The sequence below is a fragment of the Poecilia latipinna genome, unplaced genomic scaffold (assembly GCF_001443285.1).
Source record: "Poecilia latipinna isolate Pla-1442-1.1 unplaced genomic scaffold, P_latipinna-1.0 Scaffold2072, whole genome shotgun sequence".
NCBI classification, from domain to species: domain Eukaryota; kingdom Metazoa; phylum Chordata; class Actinopteri; order Cyprinodontiformes; family Poeciliidae; genus Poecilia; species Poecilia latipinna.
In genome coordinates, this window is record NW_015114688.1 from 74,836 (window position 1) to 102,414 (window position 27,579).

General features: G+C 38.9%; 1 protein-coding gene across 1 annotated transcript in view; it reads left to right on the plus strand.

Moving 5' to 3' along the window:
* The window catches only part of LOC106936069 (N-terminal EF-hand calcium-binding protein 2-like), a 79,239-nt gene that overhangs the window by 46,085 nt on the left and 5,575 nt on the right, over positions 1 to 27,579 (plus strand). Inside the window, exons 6-8 of the mRNA XM_015016855.1 lie at positions 13,858 to 13,994; positions 14,280 to 14,404; positions 26,141 to 26,220. Of these exons, the coding sequence (XP_014872341.1) occupies positions 13,858 to 13,994; positions 14,280 to 14,404; positions 26,141 to 26,220 (342 nt within the window). The remainder of the gene's footprint in view (positions 1 to 13,857; positions 13,995 to 14,279; positions 14,405 to 26,140; positions 26,221 to 27,579) is intronic.

The window sequence follows — 27,579 nt, forward strand, 5'->3', positions numbered from 1 at the left end:
CTTTCTTTTCTCTCAGAGAGGCCAGTTTAACAACTTTCTTTTTTTTTTTTTTTTTTTTTTTTTTTAGTCTCTTGCATTCAGATTCTCCCTTCTTATCTCTGAAGAAACACTAAATGTTTCATGCTTAGCCAGCTCTGGTTTCTAATGGGCAGCTGGGGCTTATCGGCTCCTCTGGAAAAGGCCTGAGTGAGCCGTCTGAGAGCTGCACAAATGGGGATGAAAGGTTTTAAGTCTCTGAAATGGTTGTAATGGCTGCATGTGTTTCAAATTTAGCTTCTGTATAAACAGCAGCTGTCTTTCATCTTCATTTTTTGCCTGTGTAAAGCTTACAAATTTATAATTAACAGAATTGACGATATAAAAACCTCAAGTCAGTTTATTTGCTTTCAGAGGTTTTTTTTTTTTTTTTTTTAGTTCTTTTTGTCTGTTTTTCACTCTGAAAACTCTCCAGAAAATCTTCAAACTTGAGGTAGCCAAAAGGCGACGGTAAAGGTGGAGCCAGAAGCCGAAGCGTTTTATTAGTTTGAGCAGAAAGCTGCAGCATGAACCGAGCTCGTTTTAGAGCCCAGTGAGAATTGATTACCTCCACATCCACCTGAATAAATACAGAGAGAAAGGAAAAGTGAGTGAGATGGGGAGACAGAAGTTGCACTCAGTAGTCGTCCTCTGCATTGCACAAAAGAGTATTCTTCCTCTGTAAAGCAGTGGACTGGCACCCATGGGTGGGTTGGAAATGAAAACGAACCTGTGGACCATTCTGCCGAAATTTATGTGACAACAGTGTTGGCAAAGTTGCACTGTAAAAAAAGAAAAAGAAAAAAAAAACCCTGACAAGTCTTTGTAGTGAAAAATGGGATGAATAAAATGCAGGTCCAGGAATAAATCATGGCATAGCAATGAACTGCAGTGCCTCTAAAGTCCTCTAAACTATTAATTAACACAGAAAAGGAATAAATCATGGACACAGGAAAGAGCTGAGATCGGCAGCTGTTATGGATGGAGTTGGGCCCAATGCCGGTGTCCAGAGGGATATTGATGTTGTATGGATCAAAATCACTCATCAGGCTCCCATTCTTCCTGCAGAAGGTGAAACCAGTTCACAAATAACTCATGCAGATCTGATATTTCCATTTAGATAATATAGGGTTAATTCATTTAACTGTCAGGTGTCGATGCTTTTCAACTGTCTTGACATTTTACATATAATCCAATCATAAAGCAATTAAACTAAAACATTTATTACGTCAAACAGCAGATCAGCAGGAACGAAGGTCCAATACACAATGAGGAAAAGGTCTGAAATGGCAATATCATATATTCAACAGCTGGAAGCTGCTTGTTTTACATTTTCTTTTTGTCATTTAGTTCTGTTGGCTGCTAACATGACTTGTAAATGTTTCTTATTATTCACAGAATCCAAGTTGTCTGAGATCCAGTGATTTTTAATGTCGTCTGCTGCTGTCGGTTTAATCTGGCCATTGGGTGTAAATCCGCTTGATTCAAATCGTGCTTCACAGCTACGTCTGGGCTTTCTCCCGCTGACTTTGATTCGTCCAGCAGAATTTCAACCAGACCAGTCAGCAAACAGAAGAAGTAGTTGCGGAGTTGACTTTTTTTTGTGCTGCTTTAGAGTTGTAGTCTGGAAGTGAATGAAGCCGTTCAGTTCGTGTTGGAATATTGAATTTGGAAGCGATTTGAATTATCAGCCGCCTCGTTCAGATCGGCATTTCTCTCTTTGCAGTGGAAGATGGTTGTTTACAGGCGCAGGCAATTTCTGGTAAGCTTCATAGCGTCAGACTGGCTCATTTTATACACCGCAGACAAATGTTACCAGTTGGGTAAAATTCAAAACCTCAACAGAGTCCAGACTAACGGGATGAAATCGTTTCTCAATAGCCGTGAAGCCAGACCAGACCCCCTGTGCAAAGCAAAGTGTAGGACAACGGGCTGTTTTTACCAGACTAGTGTTGGTTCTCTGTTTTGTATTTAACTGAGAAACTCTTCATGCTTGTATCTGTGGTAAAGTTTTATGGACGAAATGATTTAATTTTCCAGCAGGTTTGGGCACCTACTCACATTGCCAAAGGTATCACTGACCACTAGTATGACCAGTTGTCCAAACTTGCATCAGCTGTTTTAGTAATTTGAGCTACAGTGGCTCTGCTGTTCAACTGTCCACACAGGCCAGCCTTCACTCTCCACATCAGTCTGTGACCCTGACCCCAGTTCACCACTGTTCTTTCATCGTCAGACTCACTCAGATTCGATTTTTTTTTTTTTTATGCTCCTGACACATTCAGTTTAAGGACAGGATTTCTACCTTCAGGAGGGAAAAAAATGGGGATCGAACAGAAGAAATTAGTTGCCAAAAATTATTTTAGCCCTTCTGGTGATTAATTATTCCCAGAATCCTTTTCTCAGTGACTTACCCTGAGAAGCAATGTGTAATCCACAGGGATGGAGTGTTGTTGTTTGAAGTGTTTATCTTGTTCTGCAGTGGTGAAAGCTTTTACGGAACAATCAGAGTAAGAAGTGGATACAGAAAAGTTTTAATTGGTTCTCCAGCCGCCACAGATAAGTAACGTCCTCCTCCCCCCCTGAGCTGTGTGTGTTTTTAGACAGTGAAAGGTGAAGCAGCTAACAAAAAGGAAAGAGGCAGAATTCATTAAGTCTCCTGTTCTGTCTTGTCCCTTATAAATGCTGATTTTAATGAGCTTCTCTCTTTAACACTTTATTTTCTTTATACCTGTGCTGAGCGAGCTTTCTCACAGTGTGACAACTCATTTTCCCCGTAAATAAAATCCTCCTTAAACTATCCTTTAAAAATAGACGTATGCCTCTTTGACCCTTTTCTCCATCTTTTCTCTCATCCTTCTTTTATCTGTGTGTCATTGTGTTCTCTCGACCACAAACCATGGCAGACTCCTCCGCATCATCCTCCTTTTTCTTCCTAAGGATTAAACTGAAGAGGATCGTGGATGTGCAGGGGGTATTTCGGTCGGTACACAATAGCGTCTGTAAGGAATGAGCTGTGGAAGATTGATGGAGGAGATCAGGGAGATGAAAGAGGGCAGCAGGAGAGAAAGGAGTCTCGGAGAAGAAGAGAAGATGTGCGCGCCGGGTATGACAAGAGTTGGGGAAATCATTAAATTATTTAGTCTAGTGGGCTCTCTGCTCCAAACAAACACAATGAGCTGTTTTTACATTCTTGTTCTTGGCTGCTCTGGTGTTAATATTTTTGTAAATTGCCTATTTTTGTACAAATTCACTAAAGCACACTTTGTGCAGCCATTTTTCTTGGCTGCTGTGTTATGAATCCTTTCCATTTGCCATTTGATCCCTATGCACAGAATTTCTCCACTGAAGGATAAAAGTTAAGGATTATTCTATTCTTCCGTTCTGAAAAGCCACGGCTTGCATTTGATATGATTTTTATGTCACATTTGCTTAGCAGTTATCAGTTATTTATATGAATTGTTTTGAATATTGTCTCAAGAGCATTCATGCTCATTAAACTTATCCAAATCTACTTGCATACGAACCACCTTGCATTTTTTGGAGAATTTATTTGATGTGCTAAAACACAATATACATGGTTTTTAACATTTGTTACAAAATACACTCTAACAAGTATAACGTAATCACCTTAGGCCACTAGCTTACCTGTAAGTAATTTCCTTCTGATTTTGCTCATTTCAAAACTGGATTTCTTGCCCGTTTTTCCTTACAAAGCAGCTCAAACTCAGTCAGTTTTTCTCACTGTGATTGGCCAATTATGTTGACCATGTGATTTTTGTGAACACCTCCATTTTTTTTACTGGTTCTGATGGTTTGATGGATGTCAAAATCATCCAAATTAATCAATGGACTCCTGAAACTACTGTGTTGTTTACAACTTCTGACTGGAGAATTGAAAGCCATGAAGCACACAGACGATACTATGATCCTTTTTATTGCAATAGTCATTGTTGTTAATAATATTGCTATATTCTCTTGAGTGATATTTTTATTTTAATACTAGACCCATTAAAAATAACCTTTCTAGTTCCCGAACTATACAAAATTCATTTTAGATGTCATTTTGAGCAGATCTTTCAAAAAGATACCTAAAGTTTAAGGGGTTAAGAACATTTGTAAAAAAAAAATAAATAAAAAAAATGTTTTTGCTTTCTACTTCAACACAGGGAGAATTTGTGATGATAGCAGTTATAGTAAAAATTCAGCCACATGTAGTATGTATGATTAATGTTGACCTGAGAGATATAAACCTGATTGTAATTAAACACTTGATACCTTTTCAGTTGACTAAACCTTTATAAATGGTAAACTAAGTTATTTCATGTTGTGGCGGTGAACGGTTTTGTTGTTTGAGTTGAGAAAGAGCATGCTCTTGCAAAACACTGAGCCTGTTTATAATGTTTATAATCTTCTTTATGTTTATAGTAATATTGTTGGATAAAAAAGTAAGCATTAGAAGAACAAGGGAAATATAATGGCTTAAGCGGTTGAAAAAAAATAAAAGGTCAGTGGAGGTGAGAAACAAAGTGTAGAGTCTGTGTCAGGATGGAGTGATGGGAAGAGAGGGATAACAAAAGAAGAATATAGAAGCAGTTGGAGGAGGAATAATGGTCAGAGATGGCAACTGAGAGGTGAAGGACGTCACTGGGGGTTGACATCTTTCTCATGGCTGCCATCATGTCTTGGTTGCTTTGTCATTGAGACCAATTGCACGGCTTCATTTCATCACTCAGCCCACAAGTGTTACATCACTTGACTTCACTCGACAGCTGCACACCGCTTCACATTTCATGGGAACGTCTTCCTTCTTGTGTAATGTGGATGGAAACCGAGCTGCCAGCAGCGATCACACCTGGGAAGTTATCACTTGTTTCTAAAATTGGATTTACACCCCGAGTTCTCCGAGTGTCGGCAACACCCCCCCCAACACTGATTGTGTAGTAAATAAGAGAAAGAAGCACTAAAGTGAGGAGCTTCGATGGCCGTTTTGTCTGTAAAGTGAAAAAATGATTTGTGCGAGGTTGTTCTAAGGAGAATATGGTGAGCCGAGGTTTTAAAGTGAGTATTTTTCTGCTAACAAGGATCTCGTTAAGTGTTTGAAATGGCCAGTATTTAATTTATGATTGGTTATAATTTTGTATGGTTTTTTTTAATTTTTTTTATGCATTTTATCAGACCCTGAACTGCAGCTTTAGCCACCAGTAACACCGATGGTAAAGTCATAGCTTTATTCAGCTAATTACATTTATGCTCAATCCCCCTCTGAATTTGTTTTTAAAGCAGTCGTTAAAGTTCACGTTTATTTCTTTATGTACTGCTGTTTGGAGAGTACACACAAGAAAATTATTAATTTTATAAGTGACTTTTTAAATTGACTGGATGCATTTTTGACAGATGATCAAAGTTGGTTTCCGATCCCCACAGTAAACTGGGAATCCTCCAGTGAAAGTGCTGCTGTTCTGCTCAAACTGGAATCAAACCGACAAATCCTGCATGCATGTGACAGACCGGCTGACTTGGATGTGTATTGCCTTTGTAAGGATCCTGCACTGGCAGGAGTGTGTATTGTGTTGACTGATGAGGTAACACCCAGAGCATGAATAATGCAAAGGCCTTGAGGAGTGGGAAAGCATGCACAGGAGAAAGATGGAGAAATGGTGGGATGCATGGATAATTGGGTGAAGGGAGAACACAGCGAGAGTGAAATCCACTTTGGGGATTTAGGGCGGAGTTCAGGGAATGAGAGAGTAAAACACACAAGCTCGACGCGTCTCTAGCCATTCCTTCATCGCATTTATTCTTCATCATATTCCTTCAGCCTTCATGCTCTTCACCCCTCCTATCATTCCTGTCTCCCTCGCAGTGGACCGACGGAGCTGGCGAGCTTTCTGAAGCGTCTGTGCGTTTCTGAAGCTTGTTTCTGTGCGCCCGCCTTCTGTTTAGAAACAAACTCAGGCTCGCTTCCTCAAGCTTACCACCGCCACACTTCCACTGTCACTTCCGCTGGTTAAATCCCTCTAATTAACCAAATGTTTGTACTTTTCGTGGCTTTTTATAGCTTCTCTCAGCCCTGACTACAAATACGAATGTCATTGCTTTGATATGTTTGTTGATCTGAAATGTACCTTATACAGTTATCTAATCAGACTTAGTTTGAGCCTTGACCTGCCTTGAGATGTTTTTCTTAGGACTAAAGCTGACGGCGAAAGAAATACTGGCATCAAAAAGTGTTTAGCAGCTCGATCCTGATGTTGGCAGGCCAATCAGACAGAATTCAGTGATGAAGATGAGGCTTAAAGTAAGCAAACAATTCTTCACAGCTCTCCCATTTCTTTTTGACCATGGCTTGCCAATTTCTTACTGATGAAAAGAAAAACTACTAATGATTTTATCTGTAAAATGTGAATCTTCTGCTGTTGGTGCCTTAATGGCAACAGCCCAAAGGCACTAGTTAGTGGGCTAAAGTTTTAAAGATCATTACAAATGCTCAAGTCGATCAGTTCAAAAAAGGATCTCAAGTAACCCAAAAGAGACATGCCACACTTTCATAAAGAATGAAAATTAACTTTATACTACTTGTTCTCTTTTGTGTTTCTCTATAGTTCATACGGTTTTTCTCAGTCACTTTGCTGCATTTCTCAAATCATCCTCAGCATTTACCAAACACCAAGAGCGTTTCTCAAAACAACCGTTACAAACAGCAAAACAATATGGATTACCTACCAAAAGCCCGTCCACAAGATCCATATTTGCACCCCAACATTCGTGCAAAATACCAAGAGCTAATAGATTCCAATTATACTGAATGTTTGGACCAAATGTCATGCTAATGTGGACTATTAAACTTTCTTCGAGGACACATTTTGAGAGGAAAGACATTTAGCTCCCCGACAAGGCTCCAACCCAACACACTCAGTTTCTCATCCACATATAGTGGTTGCACTCTGTGTTTTGTGCTTTTGTTGCAGCTGGGATATTGGTAAGATGCTATAGTGGAAATTAAAGGTCCAGGAAAGTAGAAACTGGAACTAGCGTTGTTGGTTCCCCTTTTTTTGAGAACAGTTTGCCTCAAAGCGATGAGACCGTTGACAGTTTCTTATTGAATAATGAGACGCGTTTAAAAGGAATCAGTTTCCCTCTGTAACAACTCTGCTGCTCGCATATAATTTGCATTTGGCTAAAATGTTTTTGCCTGGAGACATATTGACTGTTGTTGCTAGGATACCATTTTAATTGGTATATGTGTGAAGCTGTGGCAGGGTTGTAGGGATTTCAGAGATAGTGGGGCAGCCAGGAGGCGGAGGTTTCCCTGCGCATCCGTCCTCTGTTATCCCAGCAAAGAGAGAGAGAGAGAGAGAAAGACCTGCTGCAATGAGACAAGCTTGGCTCAGCGGCAAGACTCCAGAGATAAAAACCGATACGTCTTAAGCCGTGAAACAAAACAAGAATGCAGCATTTCAAAGGAGACTCCTGAGCCTCACTGCAGCACAAACTTTTATTGGCTTCCATGGCAACAAAGAACAAACTAAGTGAATGAGTTTAATATATCACAATAATGCCCACACCAGAAATTTTCACGGAGGTCACCTTCGTAGATTTTTTTATTTATTTATTTATTTTGCCTTCTGAACCTCTTTCAAGATTAGTTAAGATCGGTGACGTGTTGAAACGGTAAACTGCTGAAAACCTTCAGGATGGAAATTACAGGCTAGGGATTCCTCTCCTCTCCTCTTGCTATGTGAGATTGTCTTTGTGAAAAAACAAATGCACTTTCTACGTGGCATGACCCACTTTGGCGTCTTGGACACCGTAGCTGTAAGAAGCAACTTGAGCAGTGCAACAACAAAGCACTCTGTTTCAAGCAAAGAATACAGTCAACAGATCTGGTGGTGACACTGTGGGTGACACGCATTTATTACTTTTTGCAGATTTGTTTGAAATACAAAGTTTTTAAAGAACAGATTGTCAAGTACAGAAAATAAAAATGTTGGTCTTGGAAAATGTTACTCATTAATCCACAGCTAAAGGCTTGTTATTAATGCTACAGCACACACAGACTGATGTCCTTTCTACTCTAGTTTGGGGTTTTCAGACTTGGCAGCAAGTGATGAGAATGACTTGGAGGGTCATCAGGATACAATTCTCTTTCCTAGTGTCCATTTTTGTTGTTGCTGTTAAGCAGACGGATTTTAGTAATATTTCCGTATAGACATAGATGAATCAAAAGCTATTTATTTATGTTGCTGTTTTATAAACTCAGATGGGAAGTACTTCAAAGATCGAACATCTAAAATTGGATCCAGAACCATGAGGAACAAATTAATCTCGTTTTTCTGTTGCAATGAGTGTATCCATATTTTCGGAAATATTAAAACTGAAGAGTGTGTCTTTATGGGTTTGACTACAATATGTTATATCAAGTCTGCTGATTTTAATGATGGAGAGCTATTTCTTTATTTTAACTCTCTGAAAAAAATCAATATCTTTGCTGTTTTTACTCACTGTCTCCCTCAGTCTCCTTGCTTTGTGACTTTATTTCAGATAAGTTTCTGCTCTTGCACTTGTATCCAAATGGCTGTGATTCTCATGGGTTTTTCTGCCGTTTCAATCCATCTTTTTGAAAGAATATTAATCTAATAGTTTGTCTTATGTCAAAAAGACGGATTATTTCTGTTGCACTTGGAAGGCTGAAGAAAGTAATGCTATGCTACGGCTAAGTTACAGCGCAGAGCTGCAGTTTACCTCAGCCTGAATCAAACTGATTGAGCTCCTTCACTCTAAGATCAAGGTTATGTGAGACTCACTGTATATCAGTGCAACACTTTCATCACTACTTTAATATGCCTTTTCAGAAGGATGGTCAGCTTGGAGTACCTTACTCAAATATTGGGAATTACAGTCATTACCTTAGACTTCCAGCCTCTCGGACGGTAGTTGGTACCTTACACTAAATGCTGTGTAAATAGATTCATACAACAAGATTAGCTGAATAGGGCCAAGCACTAATTTTGCTGAGCAGGTTGCATTAAGTAAACTAAATGGAGGCAGTTTGTGAAGCGAGTTCTGTGGAAGAATGAGAGACTAGCATGTTTTCCAGCAGAGGATAGAAAGCTTGCTCTCTCAATTCTGGTTCTCAGAGACCACTGCCCTGCATATTTTAGTTATGTCTCTGCTCTACAACACCAGATTCATATGACATCTTCTGCAGCCATCTAGTGCTGCAGAAACCTGTCAATCACCCACTTATTCAAGTCAGGTGAAAGACAGAAGGGAAACGCCTAAAACATGCAGGGCAGTGGTCCCTGAGGACTAGAACTGAGAAATGAGCTGAATACTAGTGTTCATATCTGACAATCACATACATTTAATAAACAGAAAAAGACGTTGGATGACGTATTTTAACCTCTTGTAAATGGACTCAGTTTGAAAATGCTCTGTGATCATGCTGAGCATTTTACAACATGCACAGATGATGTTGGTCCAAATAACTTGTATTCTTTACAGGCATCATATCAAATAACCCGCTTGACTGTTTCTTCTGTTCTGGTAACTCAGCTTGGATATGTTTGCTTTCTTAAATTCATTGCACTGGTTATTGTGCAAGTTGTACTGGAAGGCCCACATTGTTTTCTCTCTATAGAGCTTTGTCTTTGCCCATCTGGGACAACAAAGATGAAATGAGTTCCCCAAACCAGACCAATCCTTTGAAAGTTGCTGATTACAGCTGTCTGAAATCTCCTGTAATCAGCCTTTTCCATCTTGTCACCAAAGACCGTTTGTGTTTGTGTGTGGGTGCATTAAGAGGAGGCTAATGCACATGCATTAATGGATGGCAATGTAGGAATTTGTTGTTAGCCCTGAAATATGAAAATGTATTCACATATTTTCTTGCACTGACGCACAAATTTGCCATACAGATATTGGGCCTTGTAGAGGTGACGGAGTTGGAGAACTCACACTTATCCAGAACCTCTGAAACATAAATTAGTTGTGGAGACAGACACAAACATTCAAATATTCACACTGTACTTCATGTCTTGTTCAGGCACCTGGCAGGGATAGACTTTGCTCTTTCTTTCAGGTCAGTGGACTGTTTGAATTATAGATTGTAGGTTTTCTATCTCCTAAGATTTGTAGCCAAGCCCCCTGGGAAACTTGGCAGAGCAAAAACCCGTATAAAAGATCTACTGTACATGTGATGCAAAAAAGAAAAAAAAAAAAAAGGAACCATGCTGCAGTTTTGTCTTCTGTGTGAACTGTTGAGCATTAAAGATATTTACAGTTTTTTGGTTATTCTTCTGGATGTGTTGGACTGATTACAATGCATTGCAGAGAAAAATTTCTAGTAGGATCAGAAGCTCCAGTCTTGATTTTAGTCGGCCTGCAGGTGCAAGAACGAGCTGAAATACAGAGCGAATCGACATAATATGGCTTTGGTTCTCACTAATTACCTGACATTATTTCATCCTTCCAAATTTCTGTCATGCATCCCGAAAGCTTGAGGCCACAAATATGGTAAAATGACCGAATGTCATGTGCTAGAAGCTAAATGGGGTCCTAGCAGGTAATTTCCTTCCCAGCGGATAATCCAGCCGAGCCCCGAAAGCTTCGTCTTCCATTGTTTGGACATAATCTTCAATTATTCTCCTAATTCATCTGGACCATTGTTGTCGGGGGGCTTTTATGCACAAATGAGTGGTCTGCCTGACTGAAGCCAAGTTATCTGTATTGACGTATCTTTGACGCATCAGTAAATGTTGAATAATCTGTTGGCTTTTGGGGGAAAATCCCTTGGTTTTCTGATAGGACTGCAGACACTTGAATGAACTCATAACCAGGTGATGCTGTTGAGCCTGTGTGTTTGCATAAGTCTGTGAGTGCGTCCATCGCCCGTCGGCTGTTATAATGAAAGTCACTTTGGCGTGTGTGATTTGGCCTCTCATGGGAGAGATTGTCTTTGATTAGCGTGCGGGAGAGAATGGCTGACTGAACAGGAACCTTAATTGTCTTCCTGAATCACTGCACTGTGACTTCTGACAGAAAGGCTGACATGACCGACTAACTCCCCTCTCTCTGGAGGACACATGTAGTCAATTATGGCCAAGTGTTTGGTTTTGTTAAGACTATTCAGATCACATTTGTTTCTAAATAAGATCTTCAAGAGCAACTGTTCTAAGAGCTAATTGGAAAAGATCAGATAAGACTCGAGTGCCCGTGCCTGTAGCCAGCGATCGTCTTTTGAACTACTAACAAGTACGAGTTTAACCATTTGAGTCGCGTGTGTTGGAGAAGAGATGCATCTAAAAGTTGCAGGGTCGTAATTCTTGATGCCTGGACTTGGGCGCCTCCAACCGAATCAGAGCCTCCAATCACAGAACCACTCACCTGAAGCATGCTGGTAGTCTGGAATGGTAAAGGAGAGGAAGATGTGGAGCATTAGGACTCTATAAAGATTCATTTGTCACCTGGAAGGTTGACAGTTCAGCGTTACATCTTTTGCTGAAACTTTCCTGAAAAAAATCCACAATTTCTTGGTTTCACTTGAAGTCTAAATTAGCAATAAAGTTGAAATGTGCCGATTAGTTGCAGGAGAAAGACATACGATTATCAGCTAGTACATTTCTTGAATGACTTGTTAATTTACTTAAATAGCTATTTGGACTAATTGATGTATTCAATGACCAAAGAACCTTCTCACTTGGGTGTTTTGTTCTTTGTTTCACAAAATGTAAAAAAAAACAACAAAAAAAAGGTTATTGATTGATAACTCATTTAAATTTTATACAAGTCTAAATTAGTTATATTTCTGACAAGAGTTATTGTACAATTGTCTCCTTTATTTTTGCTCTCAGAAACTGATGAGCTACTCAACATCCAAATAGTTTTACAATGTGAAACACTAAGTAGGGGATAAATGGATGGGGTTTCAGGTTTTATTATTTTGCCCACTTTACAATTTAAAACCATTTATCAGAGATGGGCAGCTCCATTCCTCGAGGGCCCATGTCCGGGAACTTTTCCGTCTGTCCTTTATCAAACATACCCAAATAAATTTGCTGGATAATCACAAGGTGCATTTCAGAGTCCTGCTAATGATGTAATTATTTAATTCAGGTGTGTTTTAGCAGGGAAGTATCTAAAAGTTGCAGGACACCAGCCATATCAGGACTTCCCAGTGCCCTGGATGATGCCTGTAGTTCTCTGCATTGTGGTTTTGTGTAAGACTATGGCTTGTAAGAAGTCCTCCGTTTGCTGGCTGCGTCTCGTCATCAGTGGATGCTGACTATGCGGAGGAGGGATTTTATTATAGCAAGCTGTAAATAATTAACATGTTGCAGACATAAGGTCATTGGAGTTGAAGCAAGAGCTCCAGTTTTATCTGAAGTGCTTCATGTGTTCCTGTTCTGAGTCTTGCTTCACTTTACATGGCTCTCAAAATGTGTGAGTCATTTAAATTAGATAAATTCAGCCTGGTCTCACAATATCAGACGTTAACCATAAAAATACAACAACTCCTGGGCATTGATCCCCTTTAAGCTCTGCCTAAAAGGAATATAAGACTTGTGTATGAAATATTTTTCAGATTTTCTTAAATACTTTATTAATGTAGATGTTGGCAGTGGGCAGGACGTTTCTCCTGTAGCAGTCTGTGTTACAGCTGTTCTGAAGAAGCATTCGACTTAAGACACTCTGTTGTTGTAAAGCAGTTTCATGAAGAGGGTGCTCAGGGTTATTGATGATTTTCTTAATTTTGTGTAAAATACATCTCCAGAGGTTCCACACTTGTCCCCAGAACAGAACCAGCCTTCTTTGCCAAGTTTGTTGAGCCTTTTTAAAGTCCCTGGCTCTGATGCTGCTGCGTCAACAGAAGATGGCAGGAGAGATGAAACTCTCAACAACAGACTTAGAGAAGATGTGCAGCATCTTGCTGGAAGCGCAGAAGAACTAAGGACCTTCCTTCAGTAGTAAGCTCTACTCTACCCCTTCTTCTACATGTCTTCACTGCTGCATCTCTAGTTCAGTCTGTTGTCCAGATGAACACTGAGGTATTTATCCTACTGAACCACCTCCACTTCTTCTCCCATGATGGAAATACTGCTTGGGTTTGGTCCAATCCAGCTTCCCTGAAATTGTAGATCTCTTTGGAAACAACAACAGGTTGCCTCAGAACAAGGAGTTTATATTATGAGCAGAGAAAAAATATGGTTTCTAAATTATTTTTTCATGGTTTGGACTAAAGAATATGTAAATCGGTGTTAAGTGTTAAAATGGTCCTGTCAAAGTCCAGCCCTAAATACCCTTCAGCACCTATGATGAGTTTTAAATACCAATAAACTGAGTTATTCCCAACTATTATGGATCAATTCCTACCTGCCTTGGAGACATTTTATACTTGCTTCGTTACCTGATGATTTTAATGATTTTAATACGTTTCTCAGTTTCTTACATGGCTGTGTCATTCTAATAATAACATATACCATCAGGGGGTTGCTCACAGTTTTTCTCGCTTAACAAGTTGCCATAATCTCTCGTATATCATGAGTCTGCTGGCTCAAACGGGGAAGAATAATAAATGGTAACGGAGCTTAATATAAACTCTTCGGAAAAATAAAATTCAGTGCATCGGAGGATTTTTACTTACTAAAACTTAGTTCCCTTAAATTCCCAACTGACAAGAGAAACAGAAGTGGTACAAAATGACTCGAGGAAATTCTGCACTTTCTCTGTAATCTCAGCTAAAGGAGTTCAAACCACTGCATTCTTCTGAATGTTTCTCAATTATTGACTTTTAGCTCCAAAACTTAACATACGCATCTAATCTTCTGCTTTTCTTCTCAGGTATATGAGAGGGGAACCAACGTGGAACAATTTGTGACTCGCTTCCTACTGAAGGAATCGGCCAATCAGATCCAGTCTCTCCTGAGCTCTGTGGAAAGTGCGGTGGATGCGATTGACGAGCAGCACGGCCAGTCTGGGTGAGCCAGTGGGGTTGTGACTATGCGTGTGTTTGTCCACGGTTGTGTACACATGTCATAGCCTAATGTGTAAAACTCTAGCTGTCGGTGGTTTTAATGGAAACTGGGCCGTGTTTCAGGCTCGTTTCTGCTTTGGTTAAAACATCTGTCGCTCTTCCCTACACAATTTCCATCAACCCACATTCCTCTTTTCTGTCTCCACTTCCTCAATCGGATCAGATAGCTTAATTCGTCTTTATTCAGACCCTGTTTTGAATTTGGTCTAACCTTGTCTCTATATTTCAGTCATCAACCTGCCAAAGTGAGCCCACGGATGCCGGACAAGCGCTATCAGAACACCGTCCCTGATTATCCCCCCAACAACAGAGTGAGCGCCAGAGAGGCCGTCAGGACCATCAACACAGCTTCAGGTGATGAACACGAACAGCCCGACTTTTCTCCCGGACAGCTGCCGTCGTCTGCTTGTGTGAGATTGCGTCACTCTGGACGGGCACAAATCAAACTCTCCGCTGCCGCTCAGCAGTTTTTATTCAACCATGCTCATCCATATATGATTTGCTCCTCAATTTTAAAATGCTTCAATCAGCTACCTGCACATATGTGCGGGGGCTCCCTTTTAGCGGAAAAGGGCTGTGTAGGGAATTCTTTAAGAGGTGAAGGATGTGGGTTTATATAATGAGTTGGAAACAGAGAAGAAAGGTGCCTTAAAGGGGAAGCAGAGGGAAAACCTAGTGAGCTTGTAAAATTATCTTGTACAGCGTAGGCAACGTATACACCCCACATTTAATGGTAATCCTGGTAAAGAGGAAGGCTTGTATTAAATTAATCTGTTACTTCTGCTCGACTGAAAAGAACATCTATTTATATATTCCCTTTCACAGATAGACATTTCTAATTCCTTCACAAAAACAAACCATAAAAATAAAATGGAAAAACAAAAACCCTATCGAATACAAATTTGCAGAAAGAGCTGAAGGAAAAACATGTTAGAAGAAGTTTTTCTGCAGAGATCAAGACAAATTCAAGTCAATCCGCCTCTAATCCTTTTTTGTTAGACATGTAAATAAAAGCATGACGATCACTGGCAATCCTACAAATTCCTGTAAAATAAATCTGACACACTTTTATAATCGTACTTTTTAGTGATGATCAGAGTATTAAAGTCATAATCAAGTCATTTATGCTGTTCTGTTTCAGGGTGGTTTAATTTTGAGTTTTACACTTTTGGTTTCCAGACATACCTTTTGTTGTATAATTGTTGTTTTCAGTTTATCAGCAGCTGCTGTTAGTTCAGCTGTGAGAGAATAGCTTTACTTTGAAACAGTATCTAGAAATGGGAAAGTACTTAATCGTCATTTAGAAATAGTAGGTTTTGAGGCCAATGGGAAGGTGCAGGAATGGTCCAAGTGGTGTGCACTCCTTGGTACCCAGTTTAATGCATCAACATTAAATCTAGTTTAATCCGTTTTTACTGTTACTGGTGTATAACAATCCCTATTTAAAGTAAACAAATGACTCTTCGCCTGGTGACCCGCCAGGCTTGCAGTGCTCTGGAGGAAACCCTGGACTTATTTTAATGGCTGGGGTCTCTTTTTCAGTGTCTGTGCTTTATTAAGTCATTTTTCTTTCAGTGTGTGACTGACGGATCAAGTTTACACATCTCTCTCCATCTGATCCTCCACCGGCTTGTTGTTGACACCAGTGCATGTGCTCACCTTGACACTTTGTGCCCCTTTGAGCAAATTGCTCGTCGGGGAAATGACACTTTAAAGGTCATTGAGATACGGCAACACCTTATCGCCAAACAAGCTTGACAGGAGACAAGTGGAAGAAAATAACATCCAGCTGATTAGTGGCTCACATGAGAAGGAACTCCCTCAAATGTCGATGGGAGAGATTTTGATTTTTTATTTTTTTTATTTTTTATTTTTTTGCAAGTGTTATGAAGGTGAAAAGTTTTTTCTCTGGGTCAGTACATTGTTTTGGTGAACTGTTTATAGAAGCAAAGCCTAAGATAAAACTGATCAATGATCAAATTAAGCAGTTTGACCATTGATGGTTAATGTTCTGTATTTGGACAGTTTACTGTTGTATGTCTGGATTGTTAATCTGAGTGTAGTTTTTTCTCTTCAGAAATGGAAATGCAGATGAATCAGGTCTGTGGCAAAGTCTACCACTGCAGAATATTTCACCTCTAAATATATCCCGATCCTATTCTTGCAGCTATGGGTCATTACGTTGATGTGTGCCATGGAGCTCCAAACACTAAGAGCTTCATTGCTTTGGCTGAGTCAGAGCAAACGGTAAAAATGAGCACCCTGTTTTTTCAGAGCCAAAGTTTAAAGCTCTGATTTAATGAGTTCTATTAAATCTTTTGTAACTCTTTTCCCACTGTGATCATGTGTCAGCAGTTGCCTTTCTTCCTTTTTTCCTTCCTTCCCTCCTTGTGAAAAAGGGAATTGGCTTTGAAATTAAAAGTCTGCATACATTTGGTGCTGCTCCAATTTTGATATTAGTTGTGAATAAGCCAGCTGAACAAGATTAATTTCTTTCTTGTTTGTCTTTCTTCCCTCCTTGTGGAGGCATTAGCTGGAAGCAGCTACTATTACTGCTCGCTGTTTTTCTGGTGATTTGGAAAATTTTCAAAAGCGTATTGTTAAGTCGACAACACCAAAGTAAGGTGTGAATTTGTGTGCCATCCTCTGGTTGTGAAGGCATCGGTTTTATGTCTGGACTTTGACTGGGCCATTTTTTAAACCCCTCCAATGGATTTCAATCAAACTCCATTCTTCTGCCCATCAATTCTTAACATTCCTGTGGAAGAAAATGATCTCCACATCATTATACTGCTACCACCATGCTTCACTGTGTGGGTGGTGGTGATGATGATTAGTATTTTCCTGCGCACATAGTTTTGTGCATGTAAACCCAAAAGTGAAACTATAATATGATATCACCAGTCTCACAGTCCTCCAAATATTTGCTGTGTCTACAGCTCCTCCAGAGTTGGTCAGGATGGGATCAATTCTCGCTCGGCTTTGTCCATTTAGGGAGACAGCTGAGTCTTGGTAGAGTTTCAGCTCTGCTATTTGTAACATCACAAAACACAAGAGTTTTAGATGCATGACTACTTTGTCAAGACGTTGCATAGTCTGTGGAATTAGTTTTGGATCTGACCTGCAGTTTTATCCCAGTCGGATATTTCTGAAACCTGCCACAGAGACGCATTCAGGAGGAATTTAAACTATCCTCTTCTCTAAATAGTCAAATATGGAGGTCAGGATGTGATCTGACCTCCATATTCTAAATAATAAAATTAGATGTTATCAGTTAGTCTTTACAGTCTGTCTGTTTCTGAGATTGAGCTTAATTAATAATATAACTTCATTTTAAGAAAAGTCACTCTTTTTTCTTTAAGTCCCTCATAGAAATGTTGCTCTCTCCAGTTTAAAACATAAAATCAGACATCTTAAAACAATCTGAGTCAGAGATGATAAACAACACTTAACAGTGACAAACTAATGGTTATTGCATCACTTCTAATATCATAGGCTTGCAAATGCAGTAAAACACACACACACACACACACACACACACACACACACAGCTAATCAAATATATTTATGTAGGAGGCATAAAAACAAACCAAGCGGCTGTCAAACCAATTTATTCAATAAAATACATTTATTTATTGTGTCCCTAAGATTCTCCTGATGAAAAAGCTTTTTCAATAACAGAAGAGAATCGCAGATAATGAAGAGAGGCTGAACTAAAAGCAAACACCTTCTGCATGTTTGCCTTTCTTCAACTCAGCTTTTCTTTAATGGAAAGTAGAAACTCAAATCTGTATTTAAATGTCGTATGAAATTCTCCACTATCATCTGACTGAAGGGCAAATTAAAAAGAGTTTCTGAAGCGTTTTCAAAACCACTTTGACACCGAAGTGGGGCTTTTGTGTCAGAAATCTGTTTTCTCATTAAATTAGAAGCACTATGTGCTGATCATGATTTTGCATCAAACTCGTCTAATGAGGGTGTTATGACTTTTACTAATGATGACGATCTAAATTATTTTTTTTATTCCTGCTTTCTGGCATCAAGGCTGTAGAAAATGATTTTTTGCCAGATGTACAGGTTTAATTTTAACGTAGTATGGGTATGCTTTCCCTCTTTTTTGACCATCATTGGTACATGAAATAAATACATTTTAAACTTTCAGGTCAAACTTTGTGTTTCTGGAGATTAAACACTCGCCTCTCAGGGGAGCTTGCTTAAAAAAAGGCAGAAACCTGAAAATCTTATTTTCTCTCAATTCATTCCATCTTAGTTGCAGCTGTGGGTCATTGTTTTTTTTTTTTTTTTTTTTTTAAATGCAGATACCACAGATTTTATAAAAACTGTACAATTACCAAGATTATAGTCAGTTTCCTATGTCTGCACATAGAAAAGAGGTTTCTCGAACTTGAACAGTTATGGGACAAAACCTTTTTCAGAATCAGAATCAGCTTAATGAGTCAGGATGGTGTTCACAAACAAACAATTTGACTTTGGTTTCATTAATGCTGCCCTGAAGGTAAAAATTTGAGCCAAACCACACAGTCATGCACAATAAAACATGTTGATTGTACTTCTTGAGTAGCCACAGGAATTAGTCTCTGCTGGATCTCTTCCAGAAAGTGTGGATGAGTGAGAACCACGTCAGGTCCTGAGAAAGGCTGCTTCTTAGCAACTGGAAGTGATCCACAGAGCAGAAAGTCTGGTTGAGGATGGAAAATAGAGCCAGATTGGGATGCATTTTCTAAAAGTCCACCATTATCTCCTCAGTCTTGAGCGGGTTAAGCTCCAGCTGGTTCTGACCACACCGATACGCCAGCTGATCCACAGAGTCACTGTCCTGGATCAGACCAGCAGTCGTCTCATCTGCAAAATTCAGGAGTTTCACAGACGGGTCTGCTGTGGCGCAGTCACTTGTGTAGAGCGTAGATGACAATACAGAGTATATTCCACCTGTAATGTGACGTATATTATACATTCTAACTCAAAACAAAAATGATAATTAGCTGGAGGATTAAAAAAAAAAGGTAAAGCTTCAAAGTCCATTTACTCAAGTGAGCCTACTCTTTCAATATGTAGCACGCTGATAAATAGTTTTCGTTCATCTACTTCTTGCCGGTACACGTAGCAAGTGAATTCAGTAATCGGTGATTCTAGAAAATATTTGACAGAAGTGACACCACCCCAAATATAATCAGCTGTCAAGCTCTGCTGTCAAGTGACACTTGTGTTTCACATGTGACGTCAAAAGAAACCAATCGAGTTGGGGAATTACATAAACGTGGCTTGTTAAAGAATTTTCTGCAGCTTGATGAAACCCAACTTCAATTTAGCTGCAGTTCCAAGAGGCACAAAGCAAAAAGTGTTTAAAATGGAATATTTACATGCAATATGATGTTTCCCCAACATAGCCCTCGCAGATTACGGTATCCAAAAGAGACTTATCCTTCAGCTGATGACTTTTGTTGATGTGATGGTAAATACTCACATAGTGAAACTTCTTCTCTTCCAACTAAAACTGAAAGTGTGATAATGCAGCACATTGCAGGATTAATAGTTCTTATACCGTGGACTCATCCAAAAAGAGCTGTGGACAAAAGACACCCTTGTATTGTGATGGATTTGGTGAACATTTTCAGTACTGAACTTGTCTGCTGTCTTGAAACGTTGTTGGGGTGAGGTACAAAGATCGGACTGAAGAAACAGTCAAAGACTTTAAAACAGTCTTTGCAACTTCTCAGGAGCCTTTTTAATAGATAATAAAATCAAGCTAATTGGAAGCAAAATAAAAGCCAGAGCGGTGGTATAAACTTGTGCTCGTGTACCAATATAAGATTTACCGCTGGGCTCTTGGTCATGCTGCAGTTGTTATTTATGAAAATAGGATTACATCGAGGCTCTACGATTTTTACTCCGACATTTCACACTTCTGTTGCAAACAAATACTTTCTCCACAGTTATACATTCACGTGCATTTCAAACATATGGGCATCTGTGATTCACACATCCAGCACATTTTTCAGTCACAGGAAATACATTTTTAAAATTTCTGCATGACAAATGCCACATCTCTGAGCAGCAATAATGCCTAATTTCATCACAAGTTAACACATTAGCTGCTTTTCACCAGCAGAACGGCTGGACAACATCGGCAACGTTTGAAAGCTGAAGAGCTGCTTGATTGTGGCTCTTTTCTGTCTGAGCTCCAGCAATAAATTCAGGTTATTGCTCTCCTTTTATATTCTGAAGAGATTTAATGTCACTGAAACTTGTTGCTACGCAATAATGCTGCGAAGCATAATTTGTAAAATCGAGCTCATAAATACTTCTAATATTTATAAATCATTTTCCAAAATGGAATTTTTTGTCATTCCATTTCCTGTCTTTTAAAGATCATATTTAATGTGCTCAGACTGAAAAACAAAAGTAATTTTTTTTTTGTTCCCTTTCAGCCCAACCTTCAGCTGTCTGTTTATAATGCTCTGGTTTTTCCCCCCCCCCCCAACTCTTCTGAGCGGACAGGTTTGTGTTTGTCAGGAAAGGTTGACTAATTGCTCTCAAATCCTGTCTCCCTATATATACTACTTCTGTACTGCAGTGCACAAGAATGAAGCTGCCTTGAAGGATTCTTTTATCTCTCTTCAAGCTGCAGTGGCACATATAGTGCACATTTTCTCTGTTATTTTTTTTCCTTTCTTTTTCAGTCGTTTGTGAAGCATCCACTCTTCAGTTAAGAGAGGGAAAGCAGCGGGTATGAGAGAAGCAGCATGAAAAACAGAACAAAGAAATGAGAATTATGTAAGAATATGCAAGATAAGAATATCCACTTTTAAGCTGAGGAGCTGTATTGTGTGCTATACCTCAAAGCATCCCCGTTCTGATTGAAGCGTTCACTGGAGTTAAAAGTTTTACCTGTGAATGTCCTGAGGTTTCTTTTTGAGCTGCAGCTCTTAATACACTCGGGTTCGCATGTTTATACAGAAACAGTGTTTCCTTTTATAGCACCTTGCCAAAAAATGCTCTCAGTTCTTAAAGGTTACAGGTTTCGTCACATTGCAGCCACACTAGCCATAGCGAATCATTCTTTAATCCATTGAGAAAATGGAGTGAAGGTTCGGCACTGTTGCAAACCTACCAAGACATCGTTATCTATCTAAACCTACACACTGGGGAGGGTAAGATGATAAATCTGGAAGAGCTGTAGAGATCGAGGCTCCAGGTGGGAGTTAATTTCACATTTACATGTGCACGCCACAAACAGTCCATTATGTCAAGAAAAAGAAAGCTATCCCATTTAAAGTTTAACAACAAACATGTTGATCATGATCAGATGAGACCAAAGTAGAACTATTCAACCTACATGCAAAATGAAAAATAAAGCTGTGTAATATAGTGGTAGCAGATTTTCTTCTACTGGGCCTTAGAAGCTGATTAGACTTGACGGGAAGATGAATGCAGCTAAAGTTAAATTGATTCTGGAGGGATTCTTAGTTTTAGACTGAAAAAGGCAGGACAGCAACCCTACATACAGCAACTCCTGCTGCTGAATTGTTTAAATCAAAGCATATGCCTGCTTTCGAATGGCTCAGTCAAAGAGCTGACCTGTCCCGTCTGTAACGGGACATAAAAGGTGAAATGAAATGAAATGAAATGAAATGAAATGAAATTTTATTCGAACATGATACAAATACAAATATAAAATAGTGCACAGTAACAAGAAGTGCATAAGAAAGAAGAGAAAATACAGATTTTTTTGTTTCAGTTAACATATGCTCAAAATGGGGTAGGAAGAAGTGAGAACTTATAAACTCCTACCTCTAAACACTTGAGACTTTAGAGTCCTACTGTCATTAAAAAAATCAAAATCAAAGTGGCAGTCAGAAGTAACAGTTACTAATATTTACCTATACATTTTCCCATTTTATTCTGGTTTGTCTTTCTAAACCCTTACACCAAGTTATCTGCAATACACACCTTATTGCTTTCCATCACCCGTATGTGTATCTATTGAAAATTACCTCTTTGTACTTTCTTTTGAATTGTGTTAAACTATTGCTTTGATTCTCATTAATACCATCTGTTCAGTTTGAATGAGTTTAAGTGCTTGAATACAAGAGAGAATACTCAGCATCCAAAAACCTTCAATGGAAAATAGAACATTAAACAAAATCTGGATGTTAAGTGCTGCAGAATAAAATTCATAGAACCACTTTTATGTGAAGGACTTGTGGCATAAAGCACAGGAAGGTGTCTTTAAAGTCTAGTCTAACACATAATTTAGTAAAATCAGTGAAAATAACAGATTTTTCTTTTTAATGCTAAACTATCTGCAGGTTCTTTCTGCAGCCGGCAGGAGCCTCAGAGCAAAAACAGATGTTGGCTTACAAGGTTAGCTGAAAAGTCAGAGAGGCACAAAAGAACAACTTGAAGATTTTCTAGAAATCCTCCCTCTCTCTGTGACTGCATCACATGTGGAGTTATCAGTAATGGGTCTGACGTTGCGTCAAGTTACGGAAACGGATTTCTTTATATTCCTTTTTAAGGTACCTAAGAGAAAGTTGTCTTGTGTGGACATGTTTTCATCAAGGTTTGAGACTTTTCTCAAAAATGGAACAGCAGCTGAAATGAGAGCTGATTTTCTGTGAATTTGGCTGCATTTAAATAAAGGCTTTTTGCACAGAAAATAGGAGAAAATCATATGTAAATTAATTGTCAGGAAGGGAAAAACTCAAATGTTATTTTAAGGTGTAGCCATTATTCTAATTACCACATATTTTTTTGGAAGGCTTACCTTTTGAAAAAGTGATCAATTTACAGTAATTTATTTAGAAAAATAATTATAATCTGCATAACTCCTGAAACATCAGTTCTTCTTAATTGGTGCCAGTGAAAATGGAAAGGCGCTTTCGTAAAAGACTAACCAACAGATGAGCTTTTAAGAATTCTGCACCTAAACTTAAATTAGGAAAATGTTTGATAACTCAAAGTTGGCTCAATTGAGGAGAAAATCAATAAATACTCCTGTGCTTTTTAAGGAGCTCTTGAACGTGAAGGCTGTGATTCTTCTTGCACTCCTTTAAATTACCCGGCCACTTATTTCTCTTAACTCTTGCAAAATGACCACTGGGTTTTTATCTGCAGCTGTCTGTCGTATAACAGACTGTGCTTTAGCTGATGAGTGTGTTCCTTCTGCATGCGTGTGTTTAGGATGTCAGGAGGAAGCTCCTAATTGACTGGCTGTTAAAGCTTTTAATGAAGAGTGGGCAGCCCAAGCTCCAATTTGCCTTACAATGACCATCAGGGAATGAAAACAGGCTGGCAGTTGAGCAAGTAGGAACAGAAAGGAAAAGTAAAATTAGTCTTTGAGAGGAGAGGGAAGTAGCACGAGCTAGTTGGAGAGGTGGTGTTCTGAAATTGGGGCGAAAAGAAAATTATGTTTTCATAATTTCTTCAAACACTGAACATGAAACACCTCTGGCTGATATCGAAACTCTTCTACATGCTGGAATCATTGTAAAATGGCCTGGCTCTCCTAAAAGACAGTTTTTGAGTCTTGGCAATATTTAAAATATTACATTCATTATGTAGCAAGAACAACCCTGACTTATCACTGCAGACTTACAAAATAATTACAAACGAAAGTAAATGTAGTGCAAGGAACTGGAAGGTCACGGCCAAAGGTTTGACTCTGCTATGCTACAAAATACACAGATACACCAGACTGTGCTTGATTTCCCTGTCATGTCAGTGATCTTGTGCAGAATTACCAGCAATCCCAGTCCTTTGGATTAGAAGCAACACTTAACATGAATTGAATCGGGAAGCTTCAGCTGTGCTTCCATGAAGCTTGCGCCTCCTCCAGAAAAAAAACAAAACAGTATTTTCTAGATGTCTCAGATGATCCAACTCAGAATTTAACAGAAAAGGTAATTTCACTGCAGTATTTTACAGCATTTCAAACTGAGCCAGTTTGAAATTACTCATGAATTTCAAACTGAATTTCAAATATCAGATTGTTGAACTGACATTCAAAAGTCAGGGCGGTGTTCACTCTGCATTCATGGCCAGAAACATTACCTATCTCCCTCCTCAAGAAGAACAACTCCAGTGGCTTGCATGTCCTAAAATCTTCTTCACTGCAACCACTAACCTTAAACATCGTTTTAGCTGCAAAAATCTTTGGTGCACTTTTCTGCATTACAGTAGAATTTAATGTAAACTTATGACTGCACACTTTGGTTGCAGGTTTCTAAATCGTTCATGTAGTTTCTTTGCAAGGCACATTTCAACAACAAGGCAGTTAAAGTGCTTTACGTCATAAAAACCACAATAAGACAAGTAAAGTTATGTTGATGTAAAATTTGTTTTCTCTAGCTAAAGCCATAATTCTCGGAGATTCTGCTGCAACAAGGATCTTTTTGTTCGATCACTGAAGGCAAAGCTACAAACGATTCCACAGCATTAGACGAATCCCATGGGCACATTGAAGATATTAAGCTGTTGTTATAGAAAGTATTGGTTAACAGTGACAGAAAAACCGTTTTCTTCTCCAAGACCATAAACTGGTCAGCAAGGCCAACATGAAATCGCCAGTAACCTGATATTGTAACCGTTGTGATGTTTCAACTGTCTTCATATTTTAACAAAATATACGGATTTTGATAATGTCCTATAATATTTTCTCCTGGTCTCCTCGGATCAGAGGAGGCTATAAGAACTCGTTTAGTCATCAAAAGGTTGCGTAAAAATCTATCCCTGTTAATCTGTTCTTTTTGCTGCCAATTATGCAGACTGACAAGATAATAAAAAATCATTAACAAAAATTATGAAATGATGGCGGAGTGTTAAATATTAATTGAAAGACAACTAATTAGGAAGATCCTCGTGTAATTCAAAATCTTAAAAACCACAGTGGAATAAGAGCCAATTAAAAAAAATTCACCTCATAGGACCCGTCATTGAATCAGCCGAGTTTCTCCCGATATAGCTGAATAATTGGCATTTTATTTCCCTTTTCTGAATTTTGACACAAACTCGGTGTCTTTCTTCCTCCCAGCTTTTTTTATTTCTTCAGATCTTACGACGGTGCGTCAGCTGTGCATCGTCTGCAGTACATTTATCATTTCCCAGTTGATGGGGTGTGATGTGATGTGATTGCGATGTCGCTCAACGTACCCCTAGGCATTCAACCATTGGTTGTTGAATTTATTTTTTTCTGCCCTCTTTAGTGTCTAAACAACTTGCAGTGTCTTGTGTGTCACTTTGTCGCATTTAACAGTTTCTACTTGACACCCATACTGCTAACAAACAAATAATTTAAGTATTTGAGGATTTGAGATTGCATAAATATTAGCTCTTTATAGGTCATAATGTTGCAGTAAGCAGGGAATCTAGGCAAAACCATTATAATTCATTTTGCCTTTCCACACGATGCAAGTCCAACGTCAAAATAACGTTGGACTTGCATCCAGCGTTAATGGGAAAGCTATAGCAGAATCATAGGAAGAGTTTTTGTAGCATTCACCTGATGCTACAAATGCTGAATGTTGGCTTCACTCTGTTTCATCATTCAGTGAAATTATTCTTTGTGACATATTTGGTTAGGGGTTTGTGAATACCTACTGAGGCGGGTTAGGCTGGTTCCGATGACTTAAACCAGCCTTTTTGTGTCTGGACCTTTGAGTTGATCATGAGTCGTCACAAAAGGATGATCTGAAGGAAGGCATTCTCATCATCACACCTCAGAGAAACAACAGTTGCAATAGCTGGCCAGAACATGAAATGAGTTTATTTAAACTTCTGACCTCAACTGTATCACTATTCCCAGCACCTTCACTGTATCATTTAAATCGTTTATCTCGTAGGATGTTATGGCTAAAGAAAGAGTCTAAATTAACATATTGATGGATTAGATGTTTATTCACTGGAGGAGAGGACATTAATATTGCAGCAGCAAGTGACTGCATTTATTTGAATAAATCTAACCCAGCAACATTAGATCTGATCACAAACCAGAACCATGTTTTGTGAGTTAATGTGTTTTGCATTCCAATGGATTTTGATGGGTTTTCGTGTGTCTTGTGTTTGTTGTAGGAGCTGTAGAGGTGAGAAAAGAAGGTCTGGAGGCTCAGATCAATCGCCTGGCGGAGCTGATTGGACGTCTCGAGAATAAGGTAACAAATACAACTGTTACAAATTGGTTTGTCTTCTAGGATTGATAGCAACAATTTGTATTGATGGCCTGGATGAATTTGCAGAACCCCACCCACCCCACTCCTAAATTGATAAAGCATTATTTATTCTAAAATGTATTTGTAAACTCAAGGCTCTAATGATTTTTTTTATTTTTATTTTTTGCTTCAAATAAAACTCAGTTTTAAAAAGGACACTTATTCATTCTAAGGAATATGTTGAACTTTGGGCTCAGATTAATCACACAGATCAAACTAAAGTCTTTTGGATTTGCAGTCATGGCTGTTATGTTCTGCTGATCTTGGTGCAGCACCAGATGCACTACGCATTGAGAGCTACGAATTATTTTATGGGGTTTCAAGACTCACCAAATCTACCAAATTTATGTGAAGTCATGTAGATATTTCAAGTGTTGATTCGTCTTTTGTTTAATTTGTGACACTGAGTAATCATCTTCCAGACCAAATCCAGACTGAAGATGAACCAATTTTGTGTTTGTTGATTTGTTTCTTTATCTGTTTTTTCAATAAAAGTTTTTTTTTGTTGTTGTTTTCTCAGAGATCTGGAGAGTTTCGTGACCACAGATTTGAATCTGTGGTCACGAAGCTCTCCAGATCTCTTCACTAGAAGTTTGAACTTCTAGTGAAATTATAATTGAGCCAAGTTATTATGTTTCACTTTTGACATTATAATGGAAAATACACAGATCGTCACCGAACTGTTGGAAGAACCTGTTCTGTTGGGTTGTTTGTGTTCTTTAGCAGAACTGGAAGAAACCACAGCCTAGATGGTTGTAGCCAAAAACATTTCCTCTGCAGCTGGTTGGACTCCTCCTAGCTTTTTGCTCCCTAGACAAAGTATTTTCTATATGACCAAAACTATAGAAAAATAAGTTTCTGTAGCTTAATATGCAAAAAAATATTGTTTTGCTTTTTTATCTTGTTCAAATATCTCAACTTACTGGTAACTGGGAAGAAATTGGCTTCATCCATCCCTCCAATTTTCCCTTGATGAAGGCCAGTGTCTCACTGAATGCACCACTTCAGCATGTCGACCCTGTTGTTCTCTACAGGGCTCTTAACTGGACCATTGTCAGACAAGACCTCAGCAAACATGAGGGTTTTTTTTAAATACTCTGCCTCGACCAGAGAGCTTTTTAGTTTGTCCTTGATGACTTTCTTGGGCAGAACTGAAGTGGCTTCTTTGCTGTGCCTGTCGTCCAAAGGTTTTCGTCTCTGTGGGACTTCAGATGCACTTAGGCTCACTTAAGCTTTGACTTTGTTGCAATGCGATTTTGTGTATTTATCAGGAGGAGAATGAGGAATCCATAGCCGTATTTC